We start from the raw sequence: 18,323 nt of genomic DNA, 5'->3' as shown, positions 1-18,323 counted from the left end.
AAACTTGCACCAAATACTTGGTGCACCTGCTGACCCGTGTGTGACTTGATTGGAGAGAGGGACACTTTTTTTGGTCTTGTAACTGCTTTGGTATATGGAAGAAGTAGTGGTGCTTGGCTGTGGAAAATTACAGACGCTTAGTTTTGTAAAATGAGGTTGTATTCATCTCTCCCTGTTCTGTTATAAAGCCCATGTTTTCCTTGGAAGTAGTGGAGAATTTTACAGGGGAAAAAAAAAGGGATCTCAAGAAAAAGTGCACAGAATGAGAATAGAGAAGAAAAGAAATGATACTTTGAAGGGTGATGGTTGCATCTGAAGTGAGAGATGGCTGACAATATTTGAAAGAAAAATGCTCTCGTGTTAGCTAAACTGGACTACTAGCCCACAATATAACTGGATAACAACATGCTTTTAAAAAATAAAGATAATTTTTATTTCATCAAGCAAAGCTTATTTCGTATCTAGTTAAAATATATCAAGCTTTGTAGAAACTACAAATATTGCTTTGGTGACTTAAAGTTGTACAAATATAATTAATATTCCTTTTCTATGTGTTCTTGTTTACAGACCAGTCTTTCCATATGGGGATGGGGAAGTCTTGGAGTTGTGCTTTTTCTAGTAACTTTTGGACCCTTCGCTATATTTTACTTTGCATTTTATATCCTCTGCTTTGTGGGTGGGTAAGTACACTACTTAGTGTTTTGTATGGTTTACTACGAAAGTAAAATTTTAATGTGTATATTAGTAAATACTTTGCTCTGAAAATCTGAAGTGACTTCTGTGTAATTAATTTCCATGTTTGAGCAGCTCTTTATGATCCAAGTTTTTTCTTGAAACCTTGATTTTTATCAAAAATAATTCTTTTCACTGTTGAATAGTGCTTATACTACCTTTGCCCAGGCAAAAAAAAATTTGATTTAAAAAAAAAAGTAGTTATTTATAGCAGGTGTTGGAGGGCAATTACTCACATAAAACCAATGTTAACTTCAGTTCATAATTTCTATTACTGTGTTAGTTCTTTTTGCAGGTACTTTCTGAGTAACTATGTTGTCTTTCCTTATCACAATCTCATTTTCCTACCTATATTACTTCATTCATGAGGAAAGTGAGTGAGTGTTTTCCTGGGTGTGTGGAAATGCTGCTACATCTTGAACAAGTAGATCGGTTCGGCAGCTGTAGAAATTTCATACTTTATCTATAGACAGGAAGGGAGCAAACAGGTGATGTTTTTGTAGTCTTTAGCACCATTATTACATTGTGTATTATAATGTCTGCCTTGTAACCATTAAAACTTTTTATTTTTAATGCCAAGTCTAAATGTATTAGTGGAGTATTCGTCCTTCCTCTCACTCATAAGACTATTCTGTAGGACAGTAGCATTTCTAGACTCTCCTAAGACCTGCTTGACTTATAGTGGGATGTTTGGGCTGTCTTTAATTTTTTTTTTTTTTTCCTTCCTTTGAAACACCCTTTTAACCTTCTTATTGGACACAGTACAGAATGTATGTATACTCCTGTAAGTCTAATAAAAGAAAAAACATAATAGAGTTTAGTGGCTAGAACTAGAGCTGCTACGCTTGAGTTTCAACTCTATTAAACTTGGAATTCCATCTCCGAGAAGTCTATTAGAGCAAGGATTTAGCTGAAGTAAAACGAACTTTTAAGTAAATGCTTTTCATAGAATCATAGAATGGTTTAGGTTGGAAAGGACCTTGAAGATCATCACATTCCAACCCCCCTGCCATAGGTAGGGACACCTCTCACTAGAACAGGTTGCCCAAGGCCACGTCCAGCCTGGCCTTGAACGCCTCCAGGGATGGGGCCTCAACAACCTCTCTGGGCAACCTGTTCCAGTGCCTCTCCACCCTCAAAGTAAAAAACTTCTTCCTAATGTTCAATCTGAACCTGCCCTCTTCCAGTTTAAAGCCATTCCCCCTTGTACTATCGCTACATGCCCTAGTAAAACATCCTTCCCCAGCTCTCCTGTAGGCCCCCTTTAGGTACTGGAAGGCTGCAATAAGATCTCCTTGGAGCCTTCTCTTCTCCAGGCTGAACAGCCCCAACTCTTTCAGCCTCTCCTCATAGGAGAGGTGCTCCAGCCCTCGGATCGTCCATGTGGCTCTCCTCTGGACACGCTCCAGCAGGTCCATGTCCTTCTTCTGTTGGGGACTCCAGAGCTGGATGCAGTACTCCAGGTGGGGTCTCACGAGAGTGGAGTAGAGGGGCAGAATCACGTCCTTTGACCTGCTGGCCACACTTCTTCTGATGCAGCCCAGGAGAAAGTTGGCCTTCTGGGCTATGATCGCACATTGCTGGCTCGTGATGAGCTTCTCATCAGTCAGCACCCCCAGGTCCTTCTCCTCAGGGCTGCTCTCCATCCATTCCCCACCGAGCCTGTCTTTGTGCTTGGGATTGCCCCGACCCAGATGTAAGACCTTGCACTTGGCCTTGTTGAACTGCATGAGGTTGCCTTGGGCCCACCTCTCCATCCCCTCCAGCATGTCTACCTCACCGAAGAGCTTGGTATCATTGGCAAACTTGCTGAGGGTGCACTCGACCCCACTGTCCACATCACCGACAAAGATGTTGAACAGTACAGGCCCCAGTCCTGACGCCTGAGGAATGCCACTCGTCACTGCTCTCCACTTGGACATTGAGCTGTTGACTGCAACTCTTTGAATGTGACCGTCTAGCCAGTTTTATCTTGTTAAGTCTTTATACATGCGTAGTTGTCATACTTTGCTGGCTGGTTGTCCAGGCCAAAAGGCAGAGAGTTTGCCTTTTTTTTTTTTTTTTTTTTTTTTTTTGGATTTTGCCTCCAAAGGGCAAGAGTTTGTCCATTTACTGTTTTGTATTACCACTTCCTTAGTATTTGCTGTATGAAACATGATGTGGGATATGATAATTTGTTAGAAGCTTATCCTTCCTTCTTGCTCAGTTTCAGTTGCTTGGCTTTTCAAAGCTAACAGTCAAAGCAGTGCTCTCATGGAGCACGGCTGAAGTCAGCTACAGTTTGCCACTGTGTAACCGCCTCTAGTGCCTGAGCTTGCTCATTTTTAAGTCAGCTCTGATATCCCTTTGTTGTAATTCTCTTGCTGCTTTGGTTCATTTTTATAGTCAGTGAACATTGATAATCTTAAGGATAAATTAATCTTGTGGTAGTGTATCTGTTAAAGCAGGATTTGTATCCATCTTCCTATTATGTGTTTACTTATGTAGATGAATACGAAGTCTCAGCCATTCCAGTAGAATGTCATTACTTCATTACTTTAACATACACATCTTCTTGACTAAGGCTGTGGTCTGACCCTTTTTTACACTGTTAATCGTTTCAGAGTGGCACACCTACTTTTAAGTTTTAACATTCAGCATACAGATCTGTGAGTGCTAACTAGGTCAAATAGATTTATGTCTAAATTACTCTTGCCTGCTTTTTCTTTTTGAATTAATCCCTGTGAAGTTATGCAAAATCCTTGGTCCTGCTTCTCTTAGAAACCAGCAGAAATTGTTATGAAGTAACTGTTTCACTTAAGATTAGCGATTATATATCATAACATCATTTATATAAATTAAGAAAATTAAAATCTAATTTTGGTTCATGACTATAGTAGTTTCTTTAATACTCATCGTACCCTTATCTGGAGCAAAATAACAATATTGGACATGGATTTTTATGGTAGAATTTTGTGTTGAAACTTGGAGTTCTTACCCACTTTGGCATACTGTTTTCTAGCTTTTTATACTTGCTCAAAAACAGTGGCTTATGTCAATAGTTCCATTGGCTGGGAGGTCACCTCTGTCCCATTTTGCAGTTCTGTAGAAGAAAATGTTGAATTGTAGCTGGTTGCACCCCTAGTAAAGTATAGGCCAGTGAATTGTGAAGGCAAACAGTGTTCATGCTGTAGCTGTATCAACATAATCTGTTTATATGATTTCACTTCTGTTACGTGCTATCTAATTATTTCTTTTTGATTTACTCTTAACTGTGTGTTTCCTCTTACACAGATAGCTTGTAATAAGTGTACTGTTGTGTCCATGGAAGGGTACTGAAACCATTTGTGTGTATGAATAAAAGCTTTAAATCAAAAGTTGTCTTTGTTTAATTTTGTTTTGTTTCAAGACTGATTTATAAAATGTTAGCTTGTTTTTTTTTTTGTTTTTTTTTTGTTTTGTAGCACATCCCTCATCAATTTGGGATCTGGTAACTCATTGCTTAGGGAACTCAGCTCTATCCACCAAAAGCAGGAAGCAAAAGATATTGGTTCTTTAATCTGTGTAGCCAAGACTGTTACAAGGTGTTAATCTTCAGGAAATATTTTTTGTCGCTATTTCAAGTATTGATGCAAAACTTTTAACCTGTGTGCTGGGTCTGTTTTACCATCTGCCTTTTCTTTGTACTATGTATGTTTCTTACCTTACTTTCTCTCCTTGCCTCTTTCAATCCTAAGGAAGTAAAATAATGTTGGCTCTGCAAACAGCCTTACGCTTCCAATGTTGTGAGAATTTAAATTTCTTGGACCATCAGTTGCTTTGCTGTTTAAAGGAATTCGCTTTGTCATCAAAAAACATAATTACAATATCAATATATGTGTGACTGGCTGCCTACATTGATGATTCTAACTGCTGAACAAATTGGGAAAGGTTCTGAAACTGCTTTTTGATTTTCACAAAGCATTCAGCTGAGGCTGTTACTTTTCCAACTTGATGGGTGAAAAAGATAAATCTATAGACTTTATTTTTGTTTCTGTCACCTTCGTTATGTTGTTAATCTGTCCCTGTGAAAAGCTGGTCTTCCAATTATGTTTGGAAAAAATTAGCAACAAAAATTTAAGTAAAATAAAATCTTTTCCTTTTTCTGTTCTAGAGAAAGGGCTAAAATGATTTCTCATTTACGGTGTTGAATATCCTCTTGATGAATTAGAGGAGTATTTGTACTGAATGATCAGGCTATGTATACCTCTCCAATGCACATAAGATTTTAAATTAGGGAATATAATGTCTTAATTTCTGCTATAGAGGCAGAAGCTCCTAGCATTTCTAGCTTAAAAATGAAAATATTTAGAGGTATCTAAGAAAATGAGCATATATTTAAATTATTTTGGTAGCGTATTAGTACTGCCCCAGAGGAGGGCCATGAAGATGATCAGAGGGCTGGAGCATCTCTCCTATGAAGGCAGATGGGGTTGTTCAGACTGGAGAAGAGAAGGCTGTGGGGAGACCTTATAGCGGCCTTCCAGTACTTAAAGGGGGCCTACAGGAAAGATGGGGAGGGACTCTATCAGGGAGCGTAGTGATAGGACAAGGGGTAGCGGTTTTAAATTGAAAGAGGGTAGATTTAGACTAGATATTAGGAAGGAATTCTTTACAATGAGGGTGGTGAGACACTGGAACAGGTTGCCTAGGGAGCTTGTTGAGGCCCCATCCCTGGAAGTGTTCAAGGCCAGTTGGACAGGGTTTTGAGCAACCTGGTCTAGTGCAAGGTGTCCCTGATTACGGCGGGGGGGTTGGAACTAGATGATCTTGAAGGTCCCTTCCAACCCAAAACACTGTGATTTGTTCACAAGTCATTAACTTTAGAAATGTCGTAACATTTGAGAGAAAACAAATATATAATATATAGCTAGTTATTTCTGGGGCTTCAATCCTTTTGAATAAAAGAAGAGAAGGACACCCCCCACCCCCAGTTACTCATATATGTTTGAAGTTAAAACTGATTTTATGGCCAAAAAATGCATTTTGGCTATGCTGTTTTCTTTACAAGAAGACTGAGATTTCTAATAGAAAAGTGGTAGGTGGAAAAAGAAAACCCAAACTTTGTAAGAATTAGGAAAAAACACAACAAAACATCACCCTTCCCCAAACCACAACATTCGTTAACTTTTAATCATTGTGAAACTAATATTGAGATTTTTCTAAGCAAGTTTTTGTCCTTGAACTGAATTATGATGCTACTAGCACCATAGCTGTCTGGAAATATCTGGAGCAGAAGAGCAATTAGACCTGCTTTTATTTTGTGTCCTCATATGTAGAAAGTACACATGTTTGGCAGATAAAGGTGGCTGTAAGAGAATCAGAGCGTCAAGTGAAATTTTCTTATGCATTATCACATTACTGATAATAAACACCTCCCTGCTTTTGAATTACTGAGCCTCTGGAGTGCTTAAAAGGAATGGTTCCAAGTTTGGGAATTAAAACCTTCAAACGGCATATTTTACCTTGGTTAAGAATTTTATCCTAGTCATGTAAGTAAGAGTATTGTGTATCAACAGCAATCTATATTAATAGAATGTATTATTTCAGCACATTTGAAGCCTGGAATAACATTGCGAGTTCCTGTGGTCACAAAAGTTGGTCAGTTGGCCTTTGAAATCCTTTGAAATTTGTGTTAAGTGCTATGTGTGTTTAGCCATTCCAAGGCTAGTCTGAGCAGCAGTAACTTGATACTCTCTTTTAAAAAAATTTTTATGCTTGACTTTTCAATGACTACATACTTTGGTTATGCTATGATTGGAACAGCCTTTAGGTTTTCGTCTGTTTCTTAGTAAAACCAGGTTTGTTTATGTGTTTTTGTGCCCTAGTGTCATAAGCTGTAAATAAATTTCTGCTGTTGTAGCAAGGTTGCACTTCTTGTAGTGGTTGCTTTTTCCCTTATGCCTTCATTATATCATAAAGAAAACAATAATAAAATTAACTTCTGTTGTGCTTAACTATAAGTCATAATTTAAATATCATTGTAGAATGGTGAGGGAAGACGGTAATGAATTTCTGATCTAATATTCTAAATCATCCAGGAGTGCATTTATTTAGATTTTATATGCTGAAGTAATTAAAAACAAAACAACAACAAACCCCAACATCCCCAAAACCGTACAACCCCCCTGAAAACCCCATATCTTGTTTGACTTTTTCCTTGACACTGTTCTTGCGCAGCCTGGTAGGGCTACCGTTTGTTTTTGTTTTGTTGGGGTTTTTTTTTGTGGTTGTTTTTTTTGTTTTGTTTTATTTGCAGCTTAAAATAAGTTCCCAGTTGAAAATTTTCTTACTTCTTGTTTAAACATATGCAATCAGTAGTTAGTTACTACATCAGTTTCTTCCTGGTCCGTATTTTTGTGGCTTATTCCACCATGCAATGGCCTAAATATATCCTAAAGAGTTTATTTCTTCATAGTGTTGAAGTAAAAGAATCTTTGTATAAATAGAACCAGAGCAGCTTATGTATGTACCCCTCTTTCCGTGCACTAATATTTGTGAGCATAGGTAGCATGCCATCACAGGTTCTTCTCGTGCGGCAGGCTGTATAATATAGACTGTGCTATATACATCTCCTATTTGATAAGAATATATAAAGACTGATAATACAAGACTGGGAAACTTCATACTTGGTATTGTGTCAGTTATTTTGAGCAGCTTGCTAACACTGAAAGAGCACTGTGCTAGGAGAGTAAACAGTGAGAGTTGTCATATATTGTCATTTTATAACTTGTGAAATATTTTCGGCGGGGAGGGAAGATGACTGTTGTTCTAGCTGCTCTTTCTTTTTCTATTTTAGGGGGTTTGTGGTTACTCTTTTATTTGGAAAAAGCAACTCAGAAAAACACCTTGAGCAGTGTGAACATTCATTTCTTCCTTGTACATCAGTTGGGATCCCTAAGGTAAGGAGAGTTTACTGGTCTTAACTTCTAGATCAGATTTTAGAACTTTGAAAATTAAAATAGCACTAATAATAACTTTTAATTTGAGAATTGTACCCTTTTCTTAAGTCGAAAAAGCTTTCTTTTATGTTTTGAGTCAGCTGCAAAGTGCAAGTGAACTGCAAGATTTTTCCTTTTTGAAATACGAGCTTTTTAAGCATTTATGAAAAGTTTGTTTCAAGTATTGTTCCTGGCTTCATTATGAGAAATTAGTAAGATGTAACTGGCTAATATTATCTGTGAGGGAATTACTAAACCATTTGTTCTAGACTACTTGTGTGTGTTGGTTTTTTTGGGGGGTAGCCGTACGTCCTTCTTGCTTTTTCTTGCACAATTGTCATGACTATTTAGGATTCTTCCTTCACTGGATCTGTAGTCTCTCCAGCTGTGATTATTTGATTGTTTGTAGTCTGAAAGTTGCTTGTCGAACTGAGAAGATTAAACTGTTAATAAAGTCTAGACTTACAGTAATTCAGGGATGTAGAAGTTATCTTTGACTATCTTTAAGACCAAGCAAAAATCTTGGAAATGCATACATAAATATGGAGCAGCAGTGGGATCCCTTTTTCAACTCTCTTCTTTTTTTCTTAATTATTAACAGACACATCATTTTGGTTGACAGACCTAAATGCAGGGTTCCAAATTGGATAAATCTGCATCTGTTTAGTACAGAAGAAATTCTTAGTAGCCAAGAGGTAGAATTTATAAGAATTCCTGGTTTATGAACCAGTATGTCTGGGTAGCTCGGAAGTTTAGAAATATCTTGCACTCATCAGAATAGAGAAAACACTTTAGCCCAAAGATTATTAGATACATTATATTTAATCTTGCGACTGTTTTGACTGAAACATCCTGCCCTTTCTTAGCTGTCAGGTCACACTTCATGTTATCTGTGAAAGCGGGGAGAGTGGTTCAACTTTCTTATCAGTAGCATGTAGAAATAAATGTATTTTGTGATTCAGCAGTGTGTGTTCTAATTACAAAACTGTTTGTATGGCTGGTAAGTGGTCTTTTCACTTAAGTCTTTGAATCTGTTGAGATAAATCAGGAATTTAAGTATATTGTAAACTGTAAAGTGACATTACTGGTCCAAATGAAAAATACAAAGTTTAAAGCTGAAAAAGGGCAAGTCAGCAATCAACTAATGATTCTGTTCCATTAATTAAACCTCATTTTAGGGGACTAAGGTTCTTGGTGCAATATATGTATTGGTGCAATATATATATTGGTGCTGTAAGCTCAGTGCTTATATTATATTGATTGTGGAGTGTTGCCTATGTCCCTTGTTTTGAGAGCAGATTTACAAGAAGTTTTTCTATCTTTTAAATTTCCTCTACATCATTGAAACTTCTTTCTTCATCGTTGAAACTTCTTTCTTCTGGAGCGAGTCCAGCGAAGGGCAACTAAGATGATTAAGGGCTTGGAGCATCTGCCTTATGAGGAAAGGCTGAGAGAGCTGGGACTCTTTAGCCTGGAGAAGAGAAGGCTGAGGGGAGACCTTATTATGGCGTACAAGTATCTAAAGGGTGGGTTGAAGGAGGATGAAGTCAGGCTCTTTTCAGTGGTTCCCAGTAACAGGACGAGGGGTAACGGGCACAAGTTAGTACACAGGAAGTTCCGTTCAAATACACGGAAAAACTTCTTTACGGTGAGGGTGACAGAGCACTGGCACAGGCTGCCCAGGGAGGTTGTGGAGTCCCCTTCCCTGGAGATTTTCAAGACCCGCCTGGATGCAGTCCTGAGTAATGTGCTCTGGGCAATCCTGCTTTGGCAGGGGAGTTGGACTAGATGATCTCTAGAGGTCCCTTCCAACTCTGAAAATTCTGTGATTCTTTTACGTTAATGCTGCTTCTTTGAGCTCAGTACATAAGTATGCTCTGGTTGCTTTATAAAGGAATAAAATGTTGTGACTTGTCTTGACTAACCTTTGGATTTAAGTTTTGTAGTACAAAGGCGTTTATTTTTAGCTGGCATATCAATTGCTGTTTGAAGTTGTTCTTCAACTAAAATCTGTTTGTCTTCTACAATAGTATTTTATATTTCTGTTTTGCCACTGTATTAAAATAGCATTAGCTAGTTTAGCTGAGCTTTTCAGTAGCAGTGCAAGAAGATATGAATCCTAACCAAAAAGAAATTTGGGGTTTGCTTGGGATTCCTATTTACCATATGTGTATTAAATTTCTGCTGACATCCTTATTGGAAAGTAGTATTTTTAACTTGAAATTGTTTTCATGTTTAAAACCATTTTGGCCCTAAGTGGTCTTGAATGATGAATGTTCTATCAAGTGGCAAGTGCACAGGTTATGCTTCTTCCGTGAACCAAGTACAAACTGAATTTACCTCAGTATTAAATTCATTTGTGATACTGTATTTTAAGTAATCTGATGATATAGGTTCTTTATAAGAAGCTCTTTTCCCCAAAGGCAGTCAGAGCTGTATCGATTGTTTTGAGGGTTTTTTGTTGTTTGGGGAATTTTTTTTTAGGCTAAGATGAATGTTCAAATACTTGATTTTTTTTAAAGAAATAAGTTTGAATTCAGAGCACCAAAATTGTGGACAGAAATAATGTGTAGAATGTACCAGTTACAACACAGGATTTAGTGCAGATAGGTTTCCTTGGGTGCCACTTATTACACTTATTAGTGAATATATAATGAATGCCTCACATTAAGGAGAAATATATGTAAGTTTAAGGGAAGATTATTTACTTTTCTGGAATTTTTTTTTTGTTTGTTTGCATACATGCAGAGAGATTTAAAGGTTAGGATTAGACTTGCTTTTCGTTTTGCAAGTCTTCTATATAACTCAGGAACGTACTCGATGATGTCATAATGTACAGGCTCTGTAAGATGCACAATTGCCTGCAGGTTTACATTAAAATAATGTTGAATGAAAGGCAAGTTTAGAGACTTCTGAACTGTTAACTGGAATGCCATTTTCAATAAAAATTATAGGTTCTGTCCAACTTTACAAGAAGTGTGGAATGTCCAGTTATTATCATAATTGATGTCTCATGCTTCATTCAAAAGACAAGGAGTTTCTGTAGGACAGTTTTCTTCATGTAAGTTGGGTCCTTCCTTTACATCTGTCTTCTGAGTCAGTGTCTGGAAGGCCCAGCTTAAAACCGGCAGTGCTTTCCAAGGGAGAACAGTTTTCAGCTGTTGAAGCTGCAGTGAAATGAAAGCAGATATTCTCAATTTTAGATGTGTTCAGACATATCAAAATCACTTGAAATTATATTGCGTGTCCATAAACATTTCACTGGAGAGAAAAGACTATGAAAGAATGGTCTAACCTCGTAGTTGGCTCTTCTTTGAGCAGGAGGTTGGATAAGATGAATTCCTGAAGTCCAGACCCCAAACTTGAAAACTGTAAGCCTATGAACATTAAGATTTTCACCACATAACCTTGCATATTTTCTGTGTATCCCTCTCTCTCTTTCTTCCAGCTGCTGCTTGTTTTGCTGCTGCTTTTTCTTCTTTGTTTTCCAAATGTGGTTTTATGCATGCAGTCCTCAAACTTCAAAACTCTTTTAACAATTTTGTTTGGCAATTTGAATTGTGCTGTGTATAATAAAAATATTTAATCATTCTATTCTGTATTTTTCCATATTTTTGACACTGTCAAGACAAAAATATTCTCTGAATTCATTACTATATAGTTAGAGTGTTGTTAGAATATGAGTCAACTTTACAGAATCACAGAATAGTCAGGGTTGGAAAGGACCTCTGGAGATCATCTTGTCCAACCCACCTGCCAGAGCAGGGTCACCTACAACAGGTTGCACAGGACAGCGTCCAGGCGGGTTTTGAATGTCTCCAGAGTGGGAGACTCCACAACCTCTCTGGGCAGCCTGTTCCAGTGTTTCACTTCAAAGTGAAGAAGTTCCTCCTCATGTTAAGATGGAACTTCCTATGTTCAAGCTTGTGCCCATTACCCCTCGTCCTATCAATGGGCACCACTGAAAAAAGACTCCTCCCATCCTTCTGGCATCCTCCCTTTAAGTATTTGAAAGCATTAATAAGATCTCCCCTCATTCTTCTTTTCTCTAGACTAAAGAGACCCAAGTTCCTCAGTCTTTCCTCATATGAAAGATGTTCTAATCCCCTAATCATCTTCGTAGCCCTTTGCTGGACCCTCTCCAGCAGATCCCTGTCTTTCTTGAATATACTTTATTCATATTAATAAACTTTATTCATATTAAAGTAGTGTTGAACTGTTCGCTTGTCTTGAAAATTAAAAAATATATTTTGCAACAAAATACTTTTGTGTTGTGATATAGAGTTGTTTAAGGAGGAGGAGGAATGTTTTCTGGCCTCAGGTGTCCGCTGTCATTCACTGTTAACTGGTTTGAATGAGAGATATTTAGGGAGAGTCATGTAGAATAGAAACACTGGACGTATGAATTAAAACAATTATAAACCATGCTTTTTGGTAGTTCTATGTTTCTGATACAGTAATCGCTTTCCAGATCAAAGAACAGAATAACTTGGATTTTTTTGAACAGTAGTGTAGGTTGTTGGGTTGTTATTTCTGTGAAAATAAAGCGGTTTATTGCAGATTTCATCTTAAGTTTGAAGAAAGACATGTTAGTCCACTTAGAGAAGCACTGATAATGGGTGTTCTTTTTCAGTATGTCACTTGCCAAAAGTCAGCTCTGATGAAGTCATTCTTGGAGTTTACTGTTCTGAGTTGCAGGTCTTTCTGTAAAATAATTTTTCACTCCCTCATCAATTACTTTTTAAAGACTCATCTGTCAAGTAGTGATGGTACAAAAGAGTAATTTGTCTTCAGACGTATATAATAAACTAAAATGGATAAAGAAACGGGAAAAACGTCATAAACAGTGGAGTTAATTTTTAACTATAGCTAAAACCTGCAAAGTTACATTTCCTAATCTCTTTCAAGTGCATAGAAGAAATGAAACGTGAAGCCAGACCTATTAAGATTGACAGAAGACTGACAGGTGCGAATATAATTGATGAGCCTTTGCAACAGGTAAGTTCTAACCAGGACTATTTAACCTATTTTTATTTTTGCAAGTATTGACTATGCAATATCTAAGTAGTTGAGAGACAAATAGAAGTTTAGAAATTTTACCATATTTGAGAGCGGGAAGTGAAAAAATATTGACGGTGGGCCAGGATATTGGGCAATCTTAGAGTCTGTTTTCTGTATGTTATAGTTTCTCAGCATAGCGGTGATAAATGCATGTAAACCAATATGAAAAAGAGGTTTCAGTATGTGATTGTATTGTTTTACTCAATTTCATAATGGTAGGGGAGTATGGTTCACTGTGTTAACCTTTCAAGACGACTGCTGTTGCATTACCAGGCACAAAAAGCTGGTTTACATTTTGTTGTCTTTGGTTCATTAGTTCGTCTTTATTTTTTACTGTCCAATTTCAGGTAATACAGTTTTCCCTGAGAGACTATGTACAGTATTGGTATTACACACTAAGTGATGATGAATCGTTTCTTCTGGAAATCAGGCAGGCTCTTCAATATGCACTTGTTCAGTTTTCTGCCAGGTAAGATTATTTGTATTTACATCAGTACACTGTCTAAAAAAGTGGACAAATACCTCTGTGGGTTGTGTGGTAGTAGATAAATGATTAAGTTTATCTGTTTGCATAGTTCAGTGCATTTTTACAGAAAGGACATGTAAAATTTTAAGATCATAATCTAAGAACTACAGAATTTGCTGATCCCTTAAGGCATGAGTGGAGATGATGTTTGTAGTCATGGTATTTTGCAAAATGGCCTTTTCAAAATGTGGATTAATGTCTAAAATTACTGAATAGCTTTTTTTTTTTTCCAATTTAAGCATTAAGTTGCATGAATCATCACCTATTTATATACAGGTCTGTTTCATATAAACAGCAGGGCTGTTCCCAAGGTTAGTCAATTTGAAAGCCTTTAATTCAAATCTCTGTATCAGCTCAGATAACTTTTAATAGTGGTATTGCTCTTCAATATGTAAGAACAATGAGGTTTTTTGAAGGAATGGTGGTGAATGGAGTTAAATCCAGTTGGTGTCCGGTCACAAGTGGTGTCACCGAGGGCTCAGTGCTGGGGCCAGTTCTCTTTAATATCTTTAGCAATGATCTGGATGAGGGGATCGAATGCACCCTTAGTAAGTTTGCAGATGACAGTAAGCTAGGCATGTATGTTGATCTGCTTGAGGGTAGGATGGCTCTGCAGAGGGATCTGGACAGGCTGGACCAATGGGCCAAGGCCAATGGTATGAGGTTCAACAAGGCCAAGTGCTGGGTCCTGCACTTGGGTCACAACAACCGCATGCAGCACTACAGGATTGTGGTGGAGTGGCTCGAAAGCTGCCCAGCAGAAAAGGATCTGGGGGTGTTGGTGGACAGCCGGATGAATATGAGCCGGCAATGTGCCCAGGTGGCCAAGAAGGCCAGCGGCATCCTAGCCTGTATCAGGAATAGTGTGGTGAGCCGGACTAGGGAAGTGATCGTCCCCCTGTACTCGGCACTGGTGAGACCCCACCTTAAGTACTGTGTTCAGTTTTGGACCCCTCACTACAAGAAGGACATTGAGGTGTTGGAGCGTGTCCAGAGAAGGGCTACAAAGCTGGTGAGGGGTCTGGAGGACAAATCTTACGAGGAATGACTGAGGGAACTGGGGTTGTTTAGCCTGGAGAAGAGGAGGTTGAGGGGAGATCTTATCACCCTCTACAAGTACCTGAAAGGAGGTTGTAGAGAGATGGGGGCTGACCTCTTCTCCCTGGTGACAAGTGATAGGACGAGAGGAAATGGGTTCAAGTTATGTCAGGGGAGGTTTAGATTGGCTGTTAGCAAACATTTTTTCACTGAAGGGGTTATTAAACATTGGAATAGGCTGTCCTGGGAGGTGGTGGATTCGCCATCCCTGGAGGTGTTTTAAAAAAAAAAAAGGGTAGGTGTGGTACTTAGGGATATGGTTTAGAAGTGGTTTTGTCAGGGTAGGTTAATGGTTGGACTTGATCTTATAGGTCCCTTCCAACCTCAGCAATTCTATGATTCTATCTGGGAAATGAAATAATATGTCACATATGTAAATCTTTTCTAAAAATAGGTTTGATTCAGAACAAAATGGATAGTTGATTAATTGTGCCATGTTTTTTCTGCTGTTGCCTAATCAAGTAGTAGTAAGTCAGGGAACTTGTCTGGGAAATTATTTATCACCTTTAGTATGGCTGATTTCTCAGCCCAGGTACTGCATGCCTTTATATCTATCTGCTTCTTTGTTAAGAAATGATTTCAGGCATTCATCCCACTGTACTAATTGCTATCCATTTTCTCTTCAGAAGAGGTTGTGGGTCACCTAAATATAATAAACTTAGCAATTTTGAGGTGTTGTTATTCCTTCCCTCTGTTGACTTGAAAAGGTAGGTCAGTGTGCTTTTCTGGCAAGAAAGGTCAAAGATGGAAGGCTAGGTTTAACGCTAGAAAAAATTCATTATAATAAAATCTGATTGATTTTGCAGTAATGGAAATCCTAGTGAACAGTGTTGGAAATAGTGAAAACTAGGCTAAATATAGCTGTACGTTACAGCAAGCAATCCTGTGCTTACATGAAATGGACCTGGCTACCTAACTTCAATGTTTTTGTCTATTTGGCAAAGTTACTTCATTGAACAGTATCAAGCACTGAGTTTGTGTCAAAGCAGGCCAAGTTATAGTAAACTTTTTTTTCCCTACTGTACTGTAGCTCTTCAAAAATAGCCACTACTCCTGTGCAGTTGCATTCTTCTGTACAAATCATATCAGTTTAGCAGGGAGCAGCAGTTGTTTGTTATTATTAAGAGAAAATGATCTAGGGCATTTATCATGAATGCAGTTGGATATAGCTGTAGAAGTCTTAGATTAGTACCGTCATCTCTAATTTCTTATATCCTGTTAGCTTCTGGAGAGAATTAGTACAGTGGGTATTTTTTTTTCCTTAAATTGCACGTTTGGAAGAATGATGTAAAGCTGCCACCTAGTGTTTTTTTGTGGTTTGTTGATTGTGCTGGTGGTGGATCTGGATTATTGCTGGTTTTGATTGACTGCCTTTTGAGACAGCTTTGCTTCTTATTTCCACATCTAGATTTTGCAGTAGGCTTTCTTCTCTTCCAGAGTTCCTTATCTCTTTCTCCTCTTTTGAGAGAAGAAAGAGCAGGTGAGAGAATAAACACAGAAAAAGAAGTGTTGTAGAAGGATTCTGCTATAACAGAGTTGGTATCTTGAAAGAATTCAGGTAGTGGAATACTTAATGCGGAGTAAAAGCCACCACTAACAATCAGCTTGTTAAACCTATAACTTACAAGTTCCTTTTTAGTTTGGCTAGTAAGGCCATCACAAGAATATCTCTGCATCTTTTTCATACCACTAATGAAGTGGTTTTATGCAAATTATCAGTGACTGTTTTCTGATGCAAATCTATGTGCATTTCTGGAGATTCACAGTAACTCTCTCTCATGTAAGCTGTGGAATCAATTGTTGATAATACTAGGTTGCTTTTAATTTCAAATGAAACGTGTGTTTTCTCACTCACGCGTATACTGTAAATTCAGAAGAGAATTATTTTGTTTTGATGTCTTCCAAAATGATAGAAAGTATGGCCAGAAAAGACCGAGGGAGTATTTTAGTTTTAGGTTCTAGACGTTCGTAGGCTGTTTGTATCAGGGTTTTTCACAGATATTTGACAATACCATGAATCAGAACACTGTTTCCAGGTATTAATGTTGGACTTAAAGTAAATCAAGCATAAATATTAATGTGTGAGAGTGATGTTTTACAATATTTTATTTGTTTCCAGTGAATTCAGGAGACTTATTTCTTTGCTTTTCCATGTTAGCTATCAGTGTGGCTCTTGGCAGGGATGAAGGAGAAATAGGAATCTATTATTGTTCTTTGGATTCGGGATAAAAGAATTAATTTCCATGGATGCCCTTTTCTCATAGGTCAAAGGAAACAGACTGGCAGCCTTATTTCACTACACGACTTGTTGATGACTTTGGCACTCATCTTCGAGTTTTCAGAAAAGCTCAGCAAAGAATAGCAGAGAAGGGTGATCAGATGAAAGGTAATGTACTGATTTAAATATTTTTTTCTTTGAATGTGAGTAGGCAGGTATCTTATATGTGTGAAATATAGCTAGCTTTATTTTATAATTCAGATTTACTCTGAAGTTTATGATCTTTACAAAAAAGTTTCTTTTTATTTTCTTTTGTGTAGACCAAGCTGAGGAACTTGTAGATACATTCTTTGAGGTTGAAGTTGAAATGGAAAAAGAAGTCTGTCGTGATCTAGTCTGCACTTCTCCCAAAGATGAAGAAGGTCTCTCGATATTATCTTCTGAAGTTATTTTAGCATAGCAGACTAAATGAAAATATTAACAACTGTGTTAACAGTATGAAATATACTGAAATCTTAGCATGCAACTTTCAAAGCTATACTGTAATTACGTACATATAAGCTATACGTCTTTTCATTGGAAGAATTTTAGGGTAGAAATATGTTTTCTGGGAGGCAAGGGATGGCTTTGCAGATTGTTACTGATTTTTATTAGAGCTGCCTTCCTTAGCGCTGTTCCATAGTCTTCATTTAAAAAAATCACTTTAAAAAGTTTATCTTTTTTGGAAAAGTGTGAAGAAGGGGAATAAAACCCTGTATATATTAAATAAGGAAAAAATGTTGGAGTTAGTTTTTTGGTTCTTGGAATTTGGCTTTCTTTTGTTTTGGTTTTGAGACTCTAGATCTGTCTCAGGTTTACATCAGTGCTGCTTTTCTTCAGTCTGAAATGTGTTACTGTGATGCTTGAACTGTAAGAATGTATATGACTATATTTTAATTTCGTTTTAAGGATTTATCTGTTAGTTTTTATGCCGTCAGGTAAGACGGAAAATAACATAATATAAAATTGTGCTGAGAGTGTTTTTGTTTTTGTTTTTTTTCTCCCTCCCTAGGATTCCTAAGGGATCTATGTGAGGTTTTACTGTATATATTGCTACCTCCTGGAGACTTCCAGAACAAGATCATGCGATACTTTGTCAGGGTAAGTAGACTCTAAAAGCCGTTACAATTCTTTGGTTTAATGCCATCAGAAATTTTAGGTCTGAGCTGCTCTTCCTATTTTGTAAAATTTATCTAATTTAATATTAGGTTATATTAAATACAGTACAACCTTGAAAAGTATTTAATAGTAGAGAACAGTTTGTGTGAAATGTCTTTGAAATTTCTTTTTGCTCTAGCAATGTTAGAAAAGCACGATAAGATGGGTGTTGTTTTTCTTGAGATAGTAAGTTCTAATGTTAAATGGAAGGGAATGTGCTAGTGCCTACTGAATTTATTCTGTAATTAAACATTTTTTTTATTTAGCCTCTACAATGTGATTTTTAAATTGTTGCAATTATATTAGCTTTATGAATAAATGTATAAAAATGATTTATTCTATTTTGTTTTTCAGGAAATCCTCTCCCGAGGAATTCTTCTTCCATTAATAAACCAGCTCAGTGATCCTGATTATATTAATCAGTATGTCATATGGATGGTAAGATTAATAATGTTTACAATGAATGATAATTCCTGAATATGTTTATATAAAGCTTTTTACTTGTGTTTCCTGTAATCATGGCAGATGGCAT

General features: G+C 37.3%; 1 protein-coding gene across 1 annotated transcript in view; it reads left to right on the top strand.

Annotated features, from left to right (window-relative positions):
* The first annotated feature begins 570 nt into the window (after window positions 1–570).
* SNX13 (sorting nexin 13) overlaps window positions 571–18,323 on the top strand; it is a 48,468-nt gene continuing 30,715 nt past the window's right edge. The window contains exons 1-8 of the mRNA XM_082479171.1: window positions 571–680; window positions 7,550–7,652; window positions 12,600–12,689; window positions 13,100–13,221; window positions 16,641–16,762; window positions 16,915–17,016; window positions 17,646–17,734; window positions 18,146–18,229. Coding sequence (XP_082335297.1) covers window positions 12,612–12,689; window positions 13,100–13,221; window positions 16,641–16,762; window positions 16,915–17,016; window positions 17,646–17,734; window positions 18,146–18,229 — 597 coding nt within the window. The 5' untranslated portion in view covers window positions 571–680; window positions 7,550–7,652; window positions 12,600–12,611. The remainder of the gene's footprint in view (window positions 681–7,549; window positions 7,653–12,599; window positions 12,690–13,099; window positions 13,222–16,640; window positions 16,763–16,914; window positions 17,017–17,645; window positions 17,735–18,145; window positions 18,230–18,323) is intronic.

This window comes from Vanellus vanellus (genome assembly GCF_965231255.1).
Source record: "Vanellus vanellus genome assembly, chromosome: 2".
Classification (NCBI taxonomy): domain Eukaryota; kingdom Metazoa; phylum Chordata; class Aves; order Charadriiformes; family Charadriidae; genus Vanellus; species Vanellus vanellus.
The sequence above is the reverse complement of the archived record's forward strand: the minus strand, read 5'-3'. Positions and strand labels throughout refer to the sequence as shown.